Source organism: Atractosteus spatula, chromosome 1, assembly GCF_055471065.1.
Source record: "Atractosteus spatula isolate fAtrSpa1 chromosome 1, fAtrSpa1.hap1, whole genome shotgun sequence".
Classification (NCBI taxonomy): Eukaryota; Metazoa; Chordata; class Actinopteri; order Semionotiformes; family Lepisosteidae; genus Atractosteus; species Atractosteus spatula.
Genome location: NC_142706.1, coordinates 23,462,247 through 23,482,802, shown reverse-complemented (window position 1 = coordinate 23,482,802; position 20,556 = coordinate 23,462,247). Strand labels below are relative to the sequence as shown.

General features: G+C 36.6%; 1 protein-coding gene across 2 annotated transcripts in view; it reads right to left on the bottom strand.

Moving 5' to 3' along the window:
* Positions 1–323: 323 nt before the first annotated feature.
* The window catches only part of gabra4 (gamma-aminobutyric acid type A receptor subunit alpha4), a 70,220-nt gene continuing 49,987 nt past the window's right edge, over positions 324–20,556 (bottom strand). For both annotated transcript variants that reach the window (XM_088915438.1, XM_088915447.1), the window contains one exon: positions 324–4,104. In XM_088915438.1, the coding sequence (XP_088771564.1) occupies positions 3,559–4,104 (546 nt within the window). In that variant the 3' untranslated portion in view covers positions 324–3,558. The remainder of the gene's footprint in view (positions 4,105–20,556) is intronic.

Genomic DNA, 20,556 nt, shown 5'->3' with positions numbered 1-20,556 from the left:
AGGCAAACTCAGAGTTGAATACAGGATTACATGTCTAATTTCAGCACATTTTACCAAATTATAGTAAAATGTAACCCTAAGAAGATTTACAAGATTAAAGGAATGGCAAATAAATTTTCCAATATCATGTAAGGCTAGTGGAAAAATATATTTTAACATTGTCAAGGAACTACATTAATTCAGTTTTTCTTATATGCTGAACTAATTCAACCTTTGTGCTTAATAATAGCATACATGACTGGAAGGCATCAGAGCTTTTCATGTAACCTTTCTAGAGCATGGGAACTAGGGATGATTTAAGCAATCAAGAAGCCTGAATGTGACATTGTGATCAATTATTTATTGGGTATTTCGAACTTCTAAAACAGAGTAACAACGAAAAAGACATTGTGCTCGCATTTAACAAGGGCCTTTGAAAAAAGAAGCAATTTCACGCATAACTGCATTTTCCAACAGTATAGTTCTTGATTTGCCACAAGGCCTACTGTACCTCCCATCCTCTGCACTCCACCTGCAGTAAAAACTCTGTTAGTTCACAATAAAGTAAACTGAGAAAAGGCCAATGAAAGGCATTAAACACTTTCTTGCACATCCTTTCAGTGATGTTACAGCTTGCTGCTGTACAAATTGTGATAAGTTAATATCTACATAACCCTGTGTTTTATGCCCCTTAAATTGAATGCAATTAACATTTACAAAATGTTTTAGTCAATGTATATTTTATGCAGAGTTACCTGACAAGATAATTTGTATAATTATTTTTTAAACAAAATAATGCAAATATAATTTTATAGCTCAAATTCAATTAAAAATACAGTAAATCCAAAATTTGATGCCAGTTTACCAAATACAAGAAATCTTATGTGTACCATCAAAATATTACCTCAAGATCAGTGTTTGTATTTTGCACTCACTGTGTAGCCAAAGTTTGATTTAATCTTAGCCTAAGGCTGATATGAATATTTTTTTTATTTAATTGTGAGAATGATGGAACTCTGTAATTCCATCCCAAAACATAATATGTTGAAAACAATTCAGTAATTCTTCTGAATGTCTGAAAAATGCCAAAATAATGTACTTAGATTATAGAATGTGTCTAATAACATGTATAATATCTGCTGTGAGGTCTATTATTTAGCTTCATTAAGAAAATTCTTCTTTTTTAATTGTTCATTTTGAACTTTGATACTGAGACATATAGCATTAGAGTGGCTTCATTTAATTTAAATGTAAGGAAAATATACTATTCAGCTTTGGAGAATAAGAGATTTCCCTTGAAAGTTTAATGGGCTATTAATATGGTATGTCCTTTATCACATTTAAAGTGATATAGTATAAAGAATATCATGATATTAATTTATGTATTGACAAAAGAACCACATTTCTTAACCACATAAAGTTACCGTTGCAAAAAGTCAAGGCTTGAAATAATTCAAAACTTGCATAGTTCCACAAAACAAAACTGTGATGATGACTTGTGTAATACATGAATCAGATAGCATTTGTATGGCATAAGCTGTGGTTATTCTTTAAAGTCTTGCTGTCACACTCTCTAAAATCTTGTCAACATTGTTCAGGTCAGGATTGTCATACTTATTTTGATCACTTCTGATGAATGTAGGAACTAACAATCCTTGATGCAGGTATCCCATTCAATCACCATGAAGATTGCTTGAAATGCCAGGGCCAAAATGTCTGAATTTAAATGAAAGGATTACAAAAAAGTATGGGTTCTGTTGTACATGACATTGAAGCTTGACCTTCCTAGTATTTTGACTTCAGCCCCTCCCTTGAGTGACCTTACTAATCGCTAATCAATAGCATTTTGCTGTGTGTAGACCCCGCTATAACTGTTAGGTTCATCAAGGCAAACTATGGATTCTTCAGTGAAGTAACCTGGCATCATGCTACTCCTATATCACTTGCTCCTCATTTTTCTTGATCCTGAAGTTAGGCTGATGGAGTTAAGATGGTCAAAGCTCTTCTGGAACATCATATCACCAGTCTTAAAGTATCTGTGAAATCCCTCAACATGACAATTTAAAGATCATTTGCCAATTGGTTAATGGTTAAAAGAAAGTTATGGCAACACTTCTGAGGATCTGTAATTCTTATGTATGTCCAACATGTGAACTTTTGTTTAACTTTTTTCTGGCATTATTTAATAGATTCTTTCAAACACTTTTGATTTCAAGTATTCTGTTGTCACTGTTATCTACATTGTTAAAGCATTTACAATTTAATCTAATTACATATATCAAATTTTATTAATATGCTAATGCTGACAAAATCCATCATACACATGCTTTATATGCTTATTTGGTAAAAACTAAAACTGAACATTCATGCCAGTCATACAGTAGGCAATAATTTATGTATAATGGCAAAAATTTATATTTTTGTCTAAAACTCAGCAAAAGTATGCAGTGATTTAATTCCATCTGAAATTATTAGCTTACCTAATGAAACTGGAAAAAAACAATTAATGTGGAAAACCTTTATTAGAAGGAAGAGCAAATGGAATGCAACTGCGAGTTAAGAAACATTGTAGCCATTCCCAAAAAAATTGTTATTATGGTCAAATATAAGGTCTTATGGTTTATCCCCACAAAACAATACATTTCACAGCTGTCATCTCAGTTTCTTTGTTTGCTTTCATGTCCTGAGTTGCTTGTGTGAAGGATACACAATTGAATTTATCACAAGAGTAGCCCACTCTAGTAGAAAGGTCAACAAGGCCTTGAAGGTTCAGGGTATACTACTGCATGGATGATCAAAAGTGTCATTATACCACTGAGCTATTTTACAATAGTTTAACACTACAGTGTAAAGCAAAGGTATGGTGTGAATCATTCTAAGATATATTACAAAATTAATTTACAGGTAATGCTGGATACAAAAGCAAATGCAGAAACTGAGCTGTAAAGTACACATCTACAGTATACATTATATATATTTGGAGGGGACTCATAAGACCAATAAAAGCCAAACATCTGAACCAAGTAATCATTTACTGATACTATTCCTATTATAGACCCAAGGGGAAGCATTGCACATGGTTAAAACATGAAAATGACAGATTTCTAATGTGTTTTGAGAGCACATATCTGTCACAAAAATGATAGGAAAGATGAGCAAATCATTCTTTTGTTCCAGCTAATAAGTCATTAGAGTCAATGAGTTTGTCTTTTAATAATGAATGTATGCTTTGTAACATAAAATAACAAATTAATATTGCTGGATTAAATAATTTATCACTTACATCCAAATACATCCACCAAAAACACAAAGCTTAAATAATGCAATTTAATATATTTGGAATGCTTTTGTTCTATACATGCTCATTATGAAATAGCTTTTTTGACAACACATGAATGTTTTTTATGTTTACTTTCTGTATACAATGACTGAGGTAATTGTTTTAATTTTAATTTTTTAGCTTTTTCTGTACTATCAATGTTGAAAAATGATGACATCTTTTAAAAACTAGATAAATAAGCCCCTACAGTTAGTACTGTTACTTTTTTTGCAATGATAGAAAAATACATAAACACCAGATTAGGCTGATCCATCTGTTGACTCCATGGTGTCTTTTGATAAGTAGACTACCCAGTAAACCATGTTAAAAGCCCCAAAGGAAACTGGGAAAAGAATACGTGCATACTTGTCGATTTTACTTGTTCCAGATGCAGTAGGAGTAGAAGCAGGAGCTGCGGGACTTGGTGATGCCTGTTTTAGATTAAACTCCATTTTGTCTCCAGTCATTTGAATGTACTCAAGTTTGGGCCCAAGCAATTGCTGTATAGAGGCAGATCCAACAAAAACATTAGTTGGGGTACGAGTTGATGCAGTTGGAGTTGAGGGTGGTGCCGGTGGAGTGCTTCTTGATAACAGTGTAGCTGAGGTTATATTTGAGTGACTGAAAGGATTGGGACTTGAATGACACATAGAGGACAATGCTGCTGAAGGTACTTGGCCCACTAAGGATTGTTTTGAAACTCCCCCTTTGTTATTGCTGCCAGCATCAGTTCTTTGGTCACTGTTAGAATCTGGTTGAGTCATGTAGTTCATTCTTTTTCTCAAGTTGCCATTTGTATCAGGATTCTGTAAAAAGAAGTCAGTTTTATTTAAAATATTTTCAAGGTGATTAACACATTTTCCAGATAGGAATGAGCATAACATTTGCCAAGATATATGAATACAAACTAATTTTATTGTCTTGAAATCTAGTCCTTCACACTTTCATGCATACTGCATTTGGTGGATAAATTAGAAATTAACTTTAGAAATTTAACTTACCTTCATATACTCTCTGCTCAGGAATAATACAGTTATTATATTTTGTTGTTCTTAGACTTTATTCAGTAATATAATGTGCTTATATGTGGCTTTAGAGCATTTGCTTCATGTTTGAAACTTGAGCTCAACAAATGAATACACTCAAAAATGAGAAGGATGACTCCTCAACTGGCATTCTGCATATGGAGGAAGACCAGTGCTAATGAAAGGGACCACTGAGAAAAGCAGATGGTTTAGTCGCAGACAATCCTTGAAACCAAGTGGCATGGCCTGCTATCTAAGGATGTTGTTATCTGCCATTCTATTAATAAATCTTTGCACCACATACTTACATATAAGAGGTTATCTTTTAATATTTGGCCAATAATTACTGCTATACACGGACATTTTTAAGCTTGAATGGTAATTACATGTAATGTGCTAGGATAAAGAAATTAATTTACAGATTGTAGTTACAAATATTTTTTATGTTCTCAGGATATTACATTAAATAAAATAAAAAGACACATTTTGCTTTAGTTTAACGATTCTGTATACAGTAAGAATACAAAATATAGAAATCAAAATGTATATACAATGCAAATATTAATATAAATGACACTCTGTTCAGGTCTTTTTTACCCTACAACTCACTACACTTTAATTATTTTTCACATTACACACTTCACAGTTCCGAAAACTTCACTCACAATTTTCTTTTAAAACTCTGCTACTTGTTTCTCTACTCGTCAGGCAAGTGAGAGAAGCAGGGGCAGCTGTGATGTGTGAATGCGGGCATCCTAAACACCCTGTGCCAGGAAAGTGAGAGAGCCAGGAATGGACAGGCAACTACTGTACAAAAATCATCATAGTTTACAGTCACAGTTACTTCCTGACTTGTACTTTTTCCTGCTGGGATCCTTCTCTGACCCTGTAGTCTAGCCACCCAGACACCATTCATTGCCAGATAGCAACAAACTACACAGGCACCCCCTGGCACTCTTTATTTTCACAGCTGGGGTCAGTTGTACTTCTGGTTCTCTGGTCCTCAGTCACACTTATTCCATTCACCTGGGTATAACAAGGCAGTACAAAAGAACGGATGCAATTTAAAAACACTGTTCTGTCAAATTGTCTCCAGGCTTCTAGATCTCACCATGTTGTTCCCCTTCTGGGTAGACAATGGTGTTTCAACAACCTGTTGAATTCCCACACTCTCACACATAGCATTCAGGCCGCCACTCTAGGTCATCCGTGACCAACAGCCACTCAGCTATGAAAGCCAGCTACATCAACTGCCCTCTCCCTGCCATGTGCTAGGTGAACATCTCCCGGTGGACTGGAAGTGTTCTATACCTATAGCCCTTGCTAAGGAGAAGAAGTCTTCCTTCTCTTTTCACGGTCTGGTACAGAGACACTGCAGAACCACCAAATCCATACATATGTGTCTTCTTAAACAGACAACTTATCATGACTTATCATGATGACTTATCACACAAACCAACCCTGGTTTATAAACATTTAACAACATAATCATATTCAAATAGAATATAGATCTGCTAAGCATTTTCTTGGGCATTGCTTAAACAAAGGTACGCAATGAATCAGTGAGATTTTGTATTATAGCATATGTAGTGGACAGGCTGGATCTGGGGGGTGTTAGTGCGTGCTGAAGACCACTAGAGGGCAGCTTAGAGACACTCCAGAGATAGAGGATATGTGTTAGTACAAGATATATTGATGAATCTAATACAGTTGTTTTTTGTTGGTTTTCTCAATTTAAAGTTTCATCAGGCTGGAATGGTTGTATAGTTTTAGAATTGGATTGCATCACCAAAGTCTCAGGGTGAGATCAACAAGGTATTTTTAGAAACCTAAGGTGAGGATGCACAGGAAAAGTTGTAAGGCAAGTATTTTTAGGTCGTACGTGGTTTTGTCTTGAAATGACTAAGATGGCGGTGCGCACGGACGCAGCAGCTGATCCAGATCTGGAAAAAATGGCGCAAAATGTTGTACTAGTGTTAAATGTTTTCTCTTGTCCAATTTTTTCAAACATTTACGATCGCCTGACCGTGCTGGAAATTGAAAAACGACGCAAGGACTACCCGCTGAGTATTCTGATGGAGAAGCTAAGTAGCCTTGGCTTATTAGGAGGAAAAGGTCCCGGGACAGCAGCACAACCTGTTGCAGGTGTCTGAATGAGGAGGTGCTGAAAGTGGTGTTAAAGAAAATAGGAATGAGGCAAGAGGGCTGGAATCTGTTGCAGGCTAAAAGCTAACCCTAACAGATCGGCTCTCCCGTCAAATTTTCTTTCCAATGTCTGTTCTCTGGAGAACAAGCTGGACTACCTAAGATTATAATGGGCTGCTCAGCGAGTGCTGCATCTTTATTTTTACTTAAACATGACTACAGGACAATATTTTGGATATGGTCATTCAGAGACCGGTAAGTCTAGCGGAGGTGGTTTGTGTGTTTATATGAACAAAAAATGATGCAGAAATGCTGCCAAGTCTAAAAGTCTCTAGTTACTGCTCACTGCTAGTGTAATTTATTATGGTTAAGTGTCTGCCCTACTATTTACCAAGAGAATTTACTACAGTTATAATTGTGGCTGTGTACATCCCGCCCAGTGCTGAGTCCAAAGAGGTGCTATGAGTCCTTTATGGGGCCATCAGCGATCTGCAAACTGCCTCATCCTGACGGCTTTAACATTGTTGCTGGCGACTTCAATCACACGGATCTTAAGTCAGTTCTCCCTAAATTTTATCAATATGATAACTTTACAACCAGAGGGGTGAACACACTAGACTTAGTTTACACAAACATCTGCGATGCATACAAGGCTGTTCCCCGGCCCCACCTGGGCTACTCTGACCACATCTCTGTTATGCTAATCCCAGCATACAGAGCGCTCCTCAAACGTGCCAAACCAGTTCTGAAACAGATCAGAGTATGGCCAGATGGAGCCATCTCAGCATTGCAGGACTGTTTTGAGCACACAGACTGTTATATGTTTAGGGAGGCTGCTACCTATGAGCATCTCATCAACTTAGAGGAGTATGCAGCATCTGTGACTGGCTACAACAGTAAGTATATAGATGACATCACAAATCCACCATCATACGGGCAAACCAGAAACCATGGCTGACTGCAGAGGTCCACGCACTGCTAAGAACCTGTGATGCTGCATCCAGATCAGGCGACAAGACAGCCCTCAGGACTGTGAGGGCCAACATGTCCAATGCCATCAGAGAAGCAAAGCGCACTTATGCACAAGAAATCCATGGCCACTTCCTGGACACCAGAGACATGCGGAGCATGTGGCAGGACATCCAGGCCATTACTGATTACAGGACTACCCCACGTGTCAGTGACGGTGATGCCTCACTCCCAGATGCCAGATGACTCCCAGTGCCTGCAAGGAAAACCACACTTCCTTCTACACCTGTCCCCTGATGATGTAAGGAGGACACTAGCTAAAGTTATTCCACGTAAGGCTGCTGGACCCAATAATATACCTGGTCGCATGCTCAAGTACTATGCAGAACAGCTAGCTGATGTCCTCCCAGATATTGTCAATATCTTCTTGTGCCAGGCGGTCATCCCCGTATGCTTCAAATCCACCACTATTATACCAGTGCTGAAGAAGTCAGCCATGTCCTGCCTAAATGACTATCGCACCATGGCACTCACACCACTTACCATGAAGAGCTTCGAGAGGCTAGTCATGCACCACATAAAGTCCAGACTCCCTACCCCTCTGGACCCCGTTCAGTTTGCATACCACCCCAACCGGTCTAATGATGATGCTGAATCTTTTGCCCTTCACCTGGCCCTGTCCCACCTGAATAAGAAAGACTCTTACGTAAGAATGCTTTTCATTGACTTCAGTTCAGCATTTAATACAATCATCCCCCAGAAGCTGACAGAAAAGATTGAGCTTGCTAAACATTAACACCTCCCTCTGTAAGTGGATTCTGGACTTTCTGACTGAGAGACCTCAGAGTCCAGATTGGTAATAACATCTCCAGCACCATCACAATGAGCACCAGAACCCCCCAGGGGTGTGTGCTCAGCCCACTGCTGTTCACATTGATGACTCTTGACAGTACTGCCAAGCACTATTCAAACTGCATCATCAAGTTTGCTGATGACAAGACAGTGGTGGGCCTCATCAGAAACAATGATGAGTCACTACACAGAGAGGAGGTGGAGCAACTAGTGGACTGGTGCACAAACAACAACCTATCTCTTAATGTAAACAAAACAAAAGAGATAACCATTGACTTCAGGAGGGCCCACACTCATCACTCCCCACTGTACATCAATGACTCCCCTGTGGAGACAGTTAAAAGCACCAGGTTTCTTGGTGTACACATTACAGATGACCTCACTTGGTCCCTCAATTCCAACTCCCCAGCCAAGAAAGCACAGCAACTGTTTACTCTATTTCCTGCGGCGACTGAGGAGGTCAAACCTTCCCCTGCCCATTCTTACCACTTTCTACAGAAGCACCACTGAGAGCACCTTGACCAGCTGTATCACTGTTTGGTTTGGGAATTGCAATGCTTCAGACAGCAAGACCCTGCAACAAATTGTGGAAACAGCTGAAAAGATCATTGGAGCCTCCATCCCTTCCATTTCTGTCACCTATCACATATGCTGCTTACACAGGGCCTCCAGTATAGTAGATGACCCCTCCAAGCCCTCCCATAAACTCTTTTCCCTCCTACCATCTGGGAAAAGATATCACAGTGTACGGGCTAGCTCCACCAGACACTATAGCAGCTTCTTCCCGAAGGCTCCTCAACACCCTGGAATCCAATTCCTATAACTCCAGAAACAGGGTTTAAATCCTCCCAGTGTGTTGTGTATATTGTATTATGTATTTTCCTTGTAATTTGTAATTTTTCCTCTGCACTTTGCACTATGTGTATACTGTCTACAATGTCTATGTCAGTGTCCTGTCTGTCCTGTCTTTATTTGCACTGTGGACCAGGAGAAACGATATTTCGTTCCACTGTATACTTGTATATGGCTGGCATGTCAAATAAACGTGAGCTTGAACTTGAAACTTAAACTTTGAGTAGCAAGGATAGTTTCAGAGCTGGCATATTCGTGAAAAAAATAAAACATTAAATGTAGCATGTGCAAAAGTTTGGGCACCCTTCCAGTTGATCCACTAGTGTTATTTTTTGTAAGGTCTCAGAACTTAATTAACTCGTTAGGCCGTCAAGTGACAATTCCAGAGCTTAATAAATTCTCTGACTCTTCAAACCTCACAGGGTGTTGTGCTTACACTCCACAACCATGGGCTCCTCTAAGCAGCTGACTGAGGATCAGAAAATAAAGATGATTGACTATTACAAAGCAGGGGAAGGCTTCCTACTTGCAATTTCCACTGTCCGTAAAGTCATTAAGAAATCGAAGTTAAGGGGAACTGTTGAGGTCAAGACAAGATTTGAAAAACCAAGAAAAATCTCAGAACTGCTCAACCAGTCAGGAATGCAAAGCATAACCCCCATACCACTGCAAAGGACTGCAGAAAGGTTTAGCTGGCATAGGAGTAGTGGAGCACTGGTCTACTATGCAGCATTGCTTGCACAAACATGATCTGCATGGAAGAATCATCAGAAGGAAACCTTACCTGCAATCTCATCACAAAACTCAATGTCTGAAGTATGCAACACAACACTTAGATATACCAGAGGCTTATCTGTGGTTTGATGAAGCAAAATAAGAACTATTTGGCTACAATCACCGGAGGTATATTTGGAGAGAAAAAGAGAAGCATTTGAAGAAAAGAACACCTTGCCAACTGTTAAGCATGGGGGTGGATCTATTATGCTTTGGGGTTGTGTGGCAGCCCATGGCACTGGAAATATTGTGTGGGTAGAGGGAAGAATGGATTCTACTAAGTGTCCCAGTGTCCCACAGTCAGTGAAGGAACTGAAGCTGAAAAGAGGTTATATATTACAACAAGACAATGATCCAAAACATACATTACCTCAAAATTAACCATGAACTACTTCAAGAAACAAAAGATTAAGGTTTTGGATTGGCCTTCACAGTCCCCAGACTTGAATATTACTGAAAATCTGTGGGTACATGCAGTGTATGCAAGACGACCTAAGAATATTTCTGAACTAGAAGCGTTCTGAAAGAAAGAGTGGGGAAAATTTCCTAAAGCAAAAATAGAAAGACTGTTAGTTGGCTACAAGAAACGTTAGAGGCTGTGATTTCTGCCAAATGGGGTATTACTAAGTACTGACTTATAGGGTGCCCTATTTTTTCCATCTGTTAAATTCAGCAAATAAATAGTAACTGTGCATTAAAATTTGCACAAATATGTTAAATTGAAATTTGTTCACTGCAGAGGTTGTGTTAACTTCTTTTCACTTAGAAAACCAACAAAACATGTAATTTGGCCAGGGGTGTCCAAAGTTTTGCGTACAACTGTAAGTCTTAAAAAAAGAAATGGAAAGGTCTGTAAATTACAGACCATACTAGGGTTGCAAAGATTGATTTTACTGGGGTTGATCCAGCCTCAGCACTGTTTCTGCATCTCCCCGTAGAGAAAGGGGGTAATTTATCTGTATGTCAACAGACATGCTTGTGAGCATTCATAATAGGATTGTAATGCTCAAGAAAGAAGCAGTGAATATGTCAGGTGGTACCATGTTCCTGGTATATATTTCAGTACATATTTAATGCTACTGTACATATTTCAGCCTTCCAATATTCAACTGACGTTTCCACAGGTGTACAGGTTGCATGTTCTTTCCATGTTGTTGTGTGTTCCCCTGGGTGCCCTGCTTACCTCAGATGTAACAATGAGGTATTGATAGTTTGATTAGTCATGCTAAATTGTCCTTATATAAGCAGGAGTTGAATCCCTTTCTCAATAATCTGCCCTATGCTACCATGCCAGTCCCAAGCTTTTAGATAGTACAGCGCTATATAAATGCCTACTGGTACTGTAAGTCTGCTTTGCAGTGCTTTAAATACATCTCATACATCAGAAACACTAAAAATTAAACCTAATGAAAATATAAAATTATTTTTAAAAGTAGACCTTTTAATTTAATTTGGAAAACTAAATGCTAAATTTAGTGAAAAATAAGTCAAACAATTAAAAACATTTTTTTGTGATACCAAAAGCAAAATTGTGCTATTGTTTTATTAATAATGATGTCAATATTGCTTTGTAGAGCATGACAAAAGTTATATATTTTCTGAGAATCCATAAACACATAATCCAATTAAGTGTCAAGTTCTAGTACAAAATCCATATTGCATTTAGCAAAACCCATGAATCAACATGACCTTTATTCAGTATCAATGTGGGCTTGGGCTCCAGGACTGTCAGTGAAAATATATTTTTTTATTATATAACTTTTTATTATTCAAATAACAGTTTGGAAAGTGATCAATCCAAGTATAGATGTAATGCTTTAACAGGCAAACAGCTTCTCCAGTTGCTCTCCTTAATATAAAGGGGAGAAAGAATTTCTTCTAGCCTATTTATTTCTTTCAAAAAAGGAAATGAGAAAAAAGGTTTCTGGCATGCTAATACACATGGGACATGTTGCTACTTTTTTTTACTTGATCAGTTATTTTGAAAATAATATCTGCAAGGATATGTTACAAAATTTTAAAAATGATTCACAAAAAAAGACTTTGTAATATAGAATTATTAAATCTAAGGTTGGTATTACTACTCATTGTATACAACAAGAGACTATATTGTACATAATAAATATTGAAATTAGGACATCCCATAATTCCAGAGTACAATAGAACTAGAAGGTGCCTATTTTAAGAGATACATACTCCACAATATCATATTACAGATGCAGACATTCAAAACGCGTTGGAGGTGTAGCGGTATAACATGGGTTACCATATTATACCGTATAATACTGCATAATACCGCAAGTAAGATAATAGTTTCCGGAATTACCGCCAGGTGGAGCTAATAAAGCTCAACCTCTCATGTACAGTGTTTGAGCTGTTGCCATCAAAGTCTTTACCGAAGATATTACTAATTACTGAATGACCTTGGACAAGCTGTAAACTCAAAGTATTACCCTGGTCCACATTCTTTGTAACTGTCTTTGTAAACGAAAAGACTTTATTTTTTCATTTTTCATTGACAAAAAGTAACACAACAGCATTTTGTTGATCCAATCACGCATTTGTTTCCAATCATACAAAGTAATTCTTGAGAATGTCCGATTCACCATGCCTTTCACATGCTCATAAAATATATTAATTTAGGAACATAAACATATTACTGTATGTAAACTACTGTATATGGCTAGTCTTGGTATTTTAAAGAAAAAATACACACCAGTATTCAATTTCTCCCTAAACATTTTAAGCATCAAAGTCTTACATGTGGTTATTTTGGAAACGTTTTTAAGTGCTCCTTGCTCCTTCTGACCATGTTACTGTACGTTTATACAGTATACAGTACTTTGTGAGAAAAGTGATAGTTTTAAACTTTTCTGATATCGGAGTAAACAGAAGCATACTTTTAGAATTTGATTAATAGGGAATTTAATATGGAATCGCGTATCTAAAGAAATTAATAACGGTATAACTATATTCACGTACTGCTGCACAAACAGTAGTATAAGACTTTCCATTGATATGTGTTTGTCATATGACTTGCCTTGGTGGAGTGATGGCTTAAGTGACTGACTTATAAGCCTGAGGTCAAGTGTTCAAACCTAGCTGTCGCCATCTGTTTTTTTTAACAAAAACATTGAAAAACTAAAATAACAAATATTATTGGCATTATATCGACATTTTTTATATTTCAAAATTTTACAACATGTTTGTATTGTATGTACACAGCGGTACCGCAGGTTGTACTGTAAGGCGCAAATCCACGTGAGCCCAAAAGCCCTACATTAATGTGCATTCACCTGGCGCATCTCTCTCTCTGTGTCTACATTATTTGTAAACCAACCGGTTTAACAGGTATTTTCAAAGTAGAATAAGGGCAAGTCCACCTCCCCCACTCACATGTTTTCTTAGAAAAACAGATTCACAACGCGAAGCTGTGTCAGTCTTCTGTGTAAAAAAATCGGTTTGAACACCATGGGTGCTGGTTTTAAGATGCTGCTGAGTAAAGAATAGGGATTTTCCTGCTGTCAGCAGTATTGTGTATATAGTTGACCCTTACCTGAAAGAAAACAGGACATAAAGAAAGGGTTTCAGAAATCAAACAAAGCTTTATTCCTTTGTTTTGTGGTCTGGGTAATTGGAGGCTATGCTGTTATGCTTCCTATGGTGATATATGGGTTTTTCGCACAAAGCCATATTGAGCAGTATTTCTCACGTTGTGAACGTGTGTACACAGCGGTACCCCCGGGTTCCAGTTAGTGTGTAATATGCATCGATGAAAAAACGGAGGTTTAAAAAAAGAGAATTAGCTCACTGATAGTTTTATGTGGAGGCTGTGAACATTTTCACAAGTTGTGGTCTTTAAAATGCATTTGGTTTGAAGGCTTTCTGTGTTTCCCTTCCAAAGATATGGACAGAAGAATATTCGAGCGTGGTAAAAAAAATGGCTTAAAAATGACATAGTGAAGGCTGTGAAAACAGACACATATAATTTGTACACACAGCAAGTGTTTTCGTAACTCTAGGAGGTATCGTAAAAGCTACAGTTGTGCCAGTTGTAATCATTTTTATTTTTAAATACATTTTAGAAAGTGTCATCTATACAAAAAAGTTGCATTTAATACTACTCGATATTAATATATTAATAGAGATAAGCTCTCTATTGAAGCTCAGATCAAAGATCAAGCACAGATCAAACAGCAAGATCTCACACACTGGGACTGACCTGTGATCTGTGATGTGGTTGAGTGTGAATTGTGGTGCTCTAGCAGGCTGAAAAAATAAATAAAAACCGGTTAAACAACTCTTAAGCATACTATAGTTTTTGTTAACACAAGTTTATCAATGAAAAGACCACGGGGATTTTTCCTCCCCCCTACATTCTCAGAGTAGAATAGAATTTATTATTAGCACAATTTATTAATTTATTAATTTATTAATTTAATATTATTGATTACTAATAGTTTATTCTAACACCTAACTTTCTTAACGCGAGAAGTACTACTGTAAGTATGTACTGTACTTACTTACTGTACTGTACTTAAGTACTACTGTAAGTAGTACTACTGTAAGCAAAAAAAAGGGTTTTTTGAGGGGGGGATATTCTGACAACAAGTGATTATAAGACGATCTGTCAAAGTGCAATGAAATACAATATGCTGGACAGTATGCTTCTCAAAGCGCTTTACAGGATAACAACAATAAAAACAACACTTTACAAGTTCTGGGAGGAAGAATATTATCAATATTAATAATAATAATAAACTTTATTTTATATAGTGCCTTTAAAGGTGGCTTCTCAAAGCGCTTTACAGGATAACAACTGATGAAACAACAGTGGCTCTGGAACAGTTTTCAACCATGTCATTTTGTAAAAAGGGGAGATATGTGAACAAGCCAAAGTCCAAACTTCCACTGAAGGTTCATGTCTGGGGGTGTACAGTATATCTGGAAGAGGCCCGGACCACTTCTTATTTTCAAAAGAATTATGGATCGTGAATTCTTCGAGGAAGTCGTGGTCAAACAGCATGCCGCCCCATATATCAGGGAGCACTTTGGATCAAGGCACCGTTTCTTTCAGGACAACAATCCGAAACACACAGCAGCAAGGGCGAGGCTTATAGCAGAAGGAGTGAACTGGGTGAAAACTCCAGCTGAATCCCCAGATTTAAATCCAATAGAGATGGTATGGCATTCCCTGAAAGACTATATTCGGAAAACTGCTAAACCCAGCACAAAGCAAGAACTGATCAATGTGATTTAGTTCTGGGAGGAAGAACTGACAGAACAAAATTGCAGCAATTTTATTAACAGGCTGTTTTGTGTTCTTCCTAGGATTGTTGAGTGGGGTGGGGGGCATTCGGGAATGTGGGTTATGTGAATCAGATTATGAATGAATAAAAGCATTTTATTAAAAACGTGCTTGCATTTGTCTGGGTGCTGTACCAGCTGTACAGAAAATTAAAGTGCCCTTTTTCATTCAATGAATGTCTGAGTTGCTGTGTCCGCCCTATATACTGTAATAATGCCACAATATGTCTTTTATGTGTCGCAAAAAACTGACTGCCCAACTATCTGAGGAGCCCTCCGTGAAACCAAAAGAACCACAATTGAACGAGTGTCGATAATAAGAGAATAAGAGTCCCTGTCACCCCCATTTCCATTTAATTCGCAAACGCATGTTTAATTAAATGTCTTTATTCACAATCTGACAATGCAACGTAAATCGTTATCTTTGTCTTCTGCATAATAATATTTCACCTCTCTGTCCAGCATATTAATAATAATAATAAAAACAATAATAATAATAATACTAATAATAATAAACTTTATTTTATATACCGCCTTTAAAGGTGACTTCTCAAAGCGCTTTACAGGATAAAAACAACAATAACAACAACAATATTGTATTTCATTGCACTTTGACAGATCGTCTTTTAATCAATTGTTGTCAGAATATCCCCCCTCCAAACAAGAACAAAATTGCAACAATTTTATTAACAGACTGTTCCAGTAACTTAAAGTATATATTTAAAGTAATAATTTAACAATATATGTAAATGTTTTATGATATGTCTATGTTGTGAACGTCTATAGATTGTATCTTATTTTTAGTTTTTGTTTTGTTTCACATTAATTTTATAAGGGAGAGTGTCATAGAGAAGACTCCCTTACCCCCATCTTGATTAAAATTGCAATCATGTGTTTCATAAAATAGTTTTATTTTTTCACAATCTGGCAATGCCAGACAGAATTCACATTCACTGCGGCCAAATGGCCTTGCAGATCAGAAAATCAAGGCAGAAAACAATTATCGCGCTTCTCAAAGGAATTGCTTTAACTTGCTAATGCGTGAGTGTAACAGTCTGGGTGTGGCAAGCTTCTAATGTCTCCCGAACTGGGCGAAAGGAACCCATTTTTCATTGGAAGACAATGAACATATTCTACCCGTACATGAGAATATAATGCTGGCGCGTGGGCATGGTAGGGTGCTGTACCAGCTGTCAACAAAAACCAGCTAAATATATTTTAGAAAAGTGTAATCTATACTAAAAAGTTGTATTTATTTAATACCACTTGATAGTTATATTAATAGAGATAAGAATTCAAGTTGATACTGTTTAGACTTTTAATTATTTTAAACTGTATTACAGCATCGTACACATGCTTAATAGAGAAGAGAGAAAACACAACGCTTCGGCTGTGAAGTCTTCTTCAGGTGTGAGGGTCTTCTGCTCAAACTGAAACGCTAAAATGTAATGTAGGCTCTGAACGGGTTCAACTATGATTTGGGCTTGATTGAGGTCACTGTATTTAATCTGAAATCCTGCTTGAATCCTGCTAAACTACAAATTAGACACAAGAAGAGAAGAGATTCTGGTGAAATTTCTCTGTGAACTGAAGAGTTAAAGTGTAAAGTGTCTCCTCCTTTTAACGGGAAGAGACATGGTAATTTAAACAAGAGAGTGTGGCATTACTTTTTGTCAATGAAAAAGTGTGTGTTTTTTTTTACTCCCTGGTGGAAACGGGCTTCCATAAGAATCAGTATACTGTAGCTTCTGGAAAATACATTTTTCCTGCATTAAAGTTTAACCCATCCAGAGTGCCCTACATTACAAACTCCAAGCGTTTCATTTTGAGCTGAAGACCCTCACACGTGAAGAAGGATTCACAGCTGAAATGCTGCAGTATTGTATTGCAGTAAATGTTTATATCATTATATCTAATTTTTTATTTCTTTTTTAAAAATTAAAAAAATCGCTTGCCCAGCCTAAGAGGGGGGGTCTGCAGTCATTGACAGCTGACACCCCTCCATACACTCAAGTGAAAAATTAATAACTCCAATGTAAACGTCATATTTACAATTTGTTGATAATAAAAATGTTAAGTTCTCTAAAGCTTTCTCAATCAAGTATGCTAATTTACCTAGGGAGCTGTGTAAGCATGCGTAGGAAGCAAAAGATCAGCTAAACTGGGAAGATGCAACACTGAATATATTATTAATAACCTTTTAAATCTGAAGGGAGATCTAAAGGGATCCACACGATAGAGGTTCCTGCTACTGGAGCGATTCAGAAGGAAAGACGGTGACTATTCATTGTTATTAAAAAATTACTTAGATTCGAACATGTTGTGATATTTAGAAATATAAAAAAGTTAATTAATTGTCCATAATATTGCTTTTTTAGTTTTTCTAAGAAATGTTTGTTAAAAGAAAACCTGTGGCGATAGTTGGATTTGAACAGCCGACCTTTTGCTTATGAGTCAGGCACTTAAACCATCACGCTACTAACACGGTCACATGACAAGTGGTGAAACAGCAGTATCAATAGATATGTGTATATACTACTGTTTGTGTTACAGTACATGAATATAATTATATCATTATTAATTTCTTTAGATACGTGATTCCATATTATATTCCCTATTAATCAAATTCTAAAAGTATGCTTGTTTACTCCGGTATCGAGCGTATTAGCAGAAAAGCTTAAAACTATTACTTGTCTCACAAAGTACTGTATACTGTATAAACGTACAGTAACATGGTCAGAAGGAGCAATGAGCACGTAAAAACGTTTCCGAAATAACCACATGTGAGACTTTAATGCTTAAAATGTTTAGGGAGAAATTGAATACTGGTGTGTATTTTTTCTTTAAAATACCAAAACCAGCAATATACAGTTTACATAATATGTTTATGTTCCTAAATTAATATCGTTTATGACCTTCAGATGTGTTATGCTCCTATTCTTTTTATGCTTGGCTACTAAAATTTCCCTTTAGTGGTAAAATTCCATATAAATATTCAATACTAAGCAGATTAAAACGTGCACAGTAAAGACATTAAATAATTAAATCTTTCCACGACCGACCAACACACCACGAGTGCCCCTGTCGGTCATTTTGGCCAGCCAATCACGTACCACGGTATGATGCATTATGACGCGCTATGACATAATGATTTGCCCGCGGTACGGGTTTGTACCGTGCACTTTGAATGGCTGCATCTGTATGTTAAGAAATGAATAAAAAATACATGAATACATGAAAAAAAGTCATTTATTAAATATTTTAATTATGGTCATACCAGAAACTGCCATGAATAATTGTTTGTTCTGAACAGCCTTTAAGACCAGATTCAAGTTCAGTATTTGAACCTAAAAGAGCTTGCTATTCTCTTGTTTTTAGGAAACTCTCCGGGTTAGTGGATGCATTTTTGGAATAGGGAGTTCATTCATTTTGTAGCATCCAGGTTAATAAACAGATTTCCAGGTCTCCTCTGTTTTGGGGCTTTTTGGGCCAGTTAATTATATAGGATTTGAATATTTGGTAGCAGGCTGGGGTTTGTCTGGTTAGTTAGGACATGGTCTTTTTAGATGCCTTGTTTGTAAATAGTATAACTTGCATGCTGTATATTGTGTTATTATGAATAAATATTTGTTTAACCAAGTCTGCCCGAGTCATTACTCTTTTCATTACATCTGTGCCAGAGAACAAAGAACTCTAACTAACTATACCAATCTCAGTTATATTCATGGCAAAATCTTGATGATTTGGAGATTATGAGTATTTATTTCAACTATTGATTAACCCACTCTATTTCTAATATTCACTATTATCATAACCCATATTTGTAACAATATAGTTCCATTTGATATTTCTGTAAAATTATTATTATTATTATTAACAGAATTAAGAATAAGAATTAAGTTATTGTTACAGAAAGATAACATCAAAGTTCCAATATATCATGAAGTTAACAACCACAACAACAACAAAAACAATAATAATAATATGGTTTGAAAATGTGAATCCTAGTGGCTCTCTAGCCTGTTGTAGTTTGTTATATTGTGATGTAGATGGTGATTCCTGTCTCTATGAAATGTGTAAATGTAAGAAATTTGTAACAAAAAATCTGGTCTCTTGGAGTCCACAGAATGCTAAAAGGTCTCTGGGGGTCAAAGATTTTCCAATAATCATGAGACCAGACATGGTGCAATTGTAATTTAAACTGAAAACAAAACACAGAGACTAAATAGAGAAGCAATATTGTCCAAAAATGAGGCATGGTTTATTTAATGTATGGATATCTCTGACTTTTTGGAATGTCATTGTAGAAAACAATCATCTTATATACAGTATTACAGCAGTTAATATATCAAATAAACAAATACCAATAATACAAAGTATGCTAGTAAAGTAGTAGCAGTCCACAAACAGCAAATCAATAAAAGAAATAAAGATAATCTCATTAGGAACAGTGCTGCTTTATTGCAAGAAAGTGGTTGTTTTATAATCCTGGTCTGAGTCATCTAGCACCTATACCGATGCTTCTCTGCACTGTTGCCATGGCACCCTGTAAATCCACTACACCTAGACTTATGAGCTGCATTCATGTATGATTATTCTACATCAGGTTTAAGCAGAAACTAACAGCAATGTGTTAATATTTTACTGTAATGCATGCATTACTTTTTAATTTGTAAATCACTTTTTAGTGAGTCGGGTGTCTTAAAATAACTACATTTACTAGAGCTTCCATATTTTAGAAATTGATACACCATCCCAAACCAGGCACTGAAAATGCTGGACATAGTTAATCCTAATAATTTTGCAAATCTGAGGGTTTATCACACTAGATAACCCCAATTGGGTGGTGCACAGATGGCTTCACAACTTATCATGTTGGAATTTCCCAACTTATGACAGTGGACTTTCTAGAAGATAACCAGCACCTTATGTGATAATGTTGTCATCTTTTAAAAGGGAAATCAAAAGTAAAAAGAGAATGAATCAGGATATAGCAGGAGAGGAGAAACAACAAGATGAAACTATGAAAACTCTACTTTTGCATGACACAATATTTTATAAATGGTTACCAGCTGGGGTGCACTAGAGCAGATGATGGTAGGGACCTAGTAGGGAAAGTTGTAGGCTAAATGTTGGGCTCTAAGACTCCAATTGTATCCTAAAGCTTTGAGTTAATTATTAATCTCATAAGCTATTGTCTGTCTATTTCTCCACCTCCAAATTGCTTGTGTCAGGACAGACTAATAATATCTGACTTAATATTGATCAACTCTTCAAACTCTATTAACTACTAACACCCAGCTAAAGTTACAAGGAAATAATAATAATAATAAT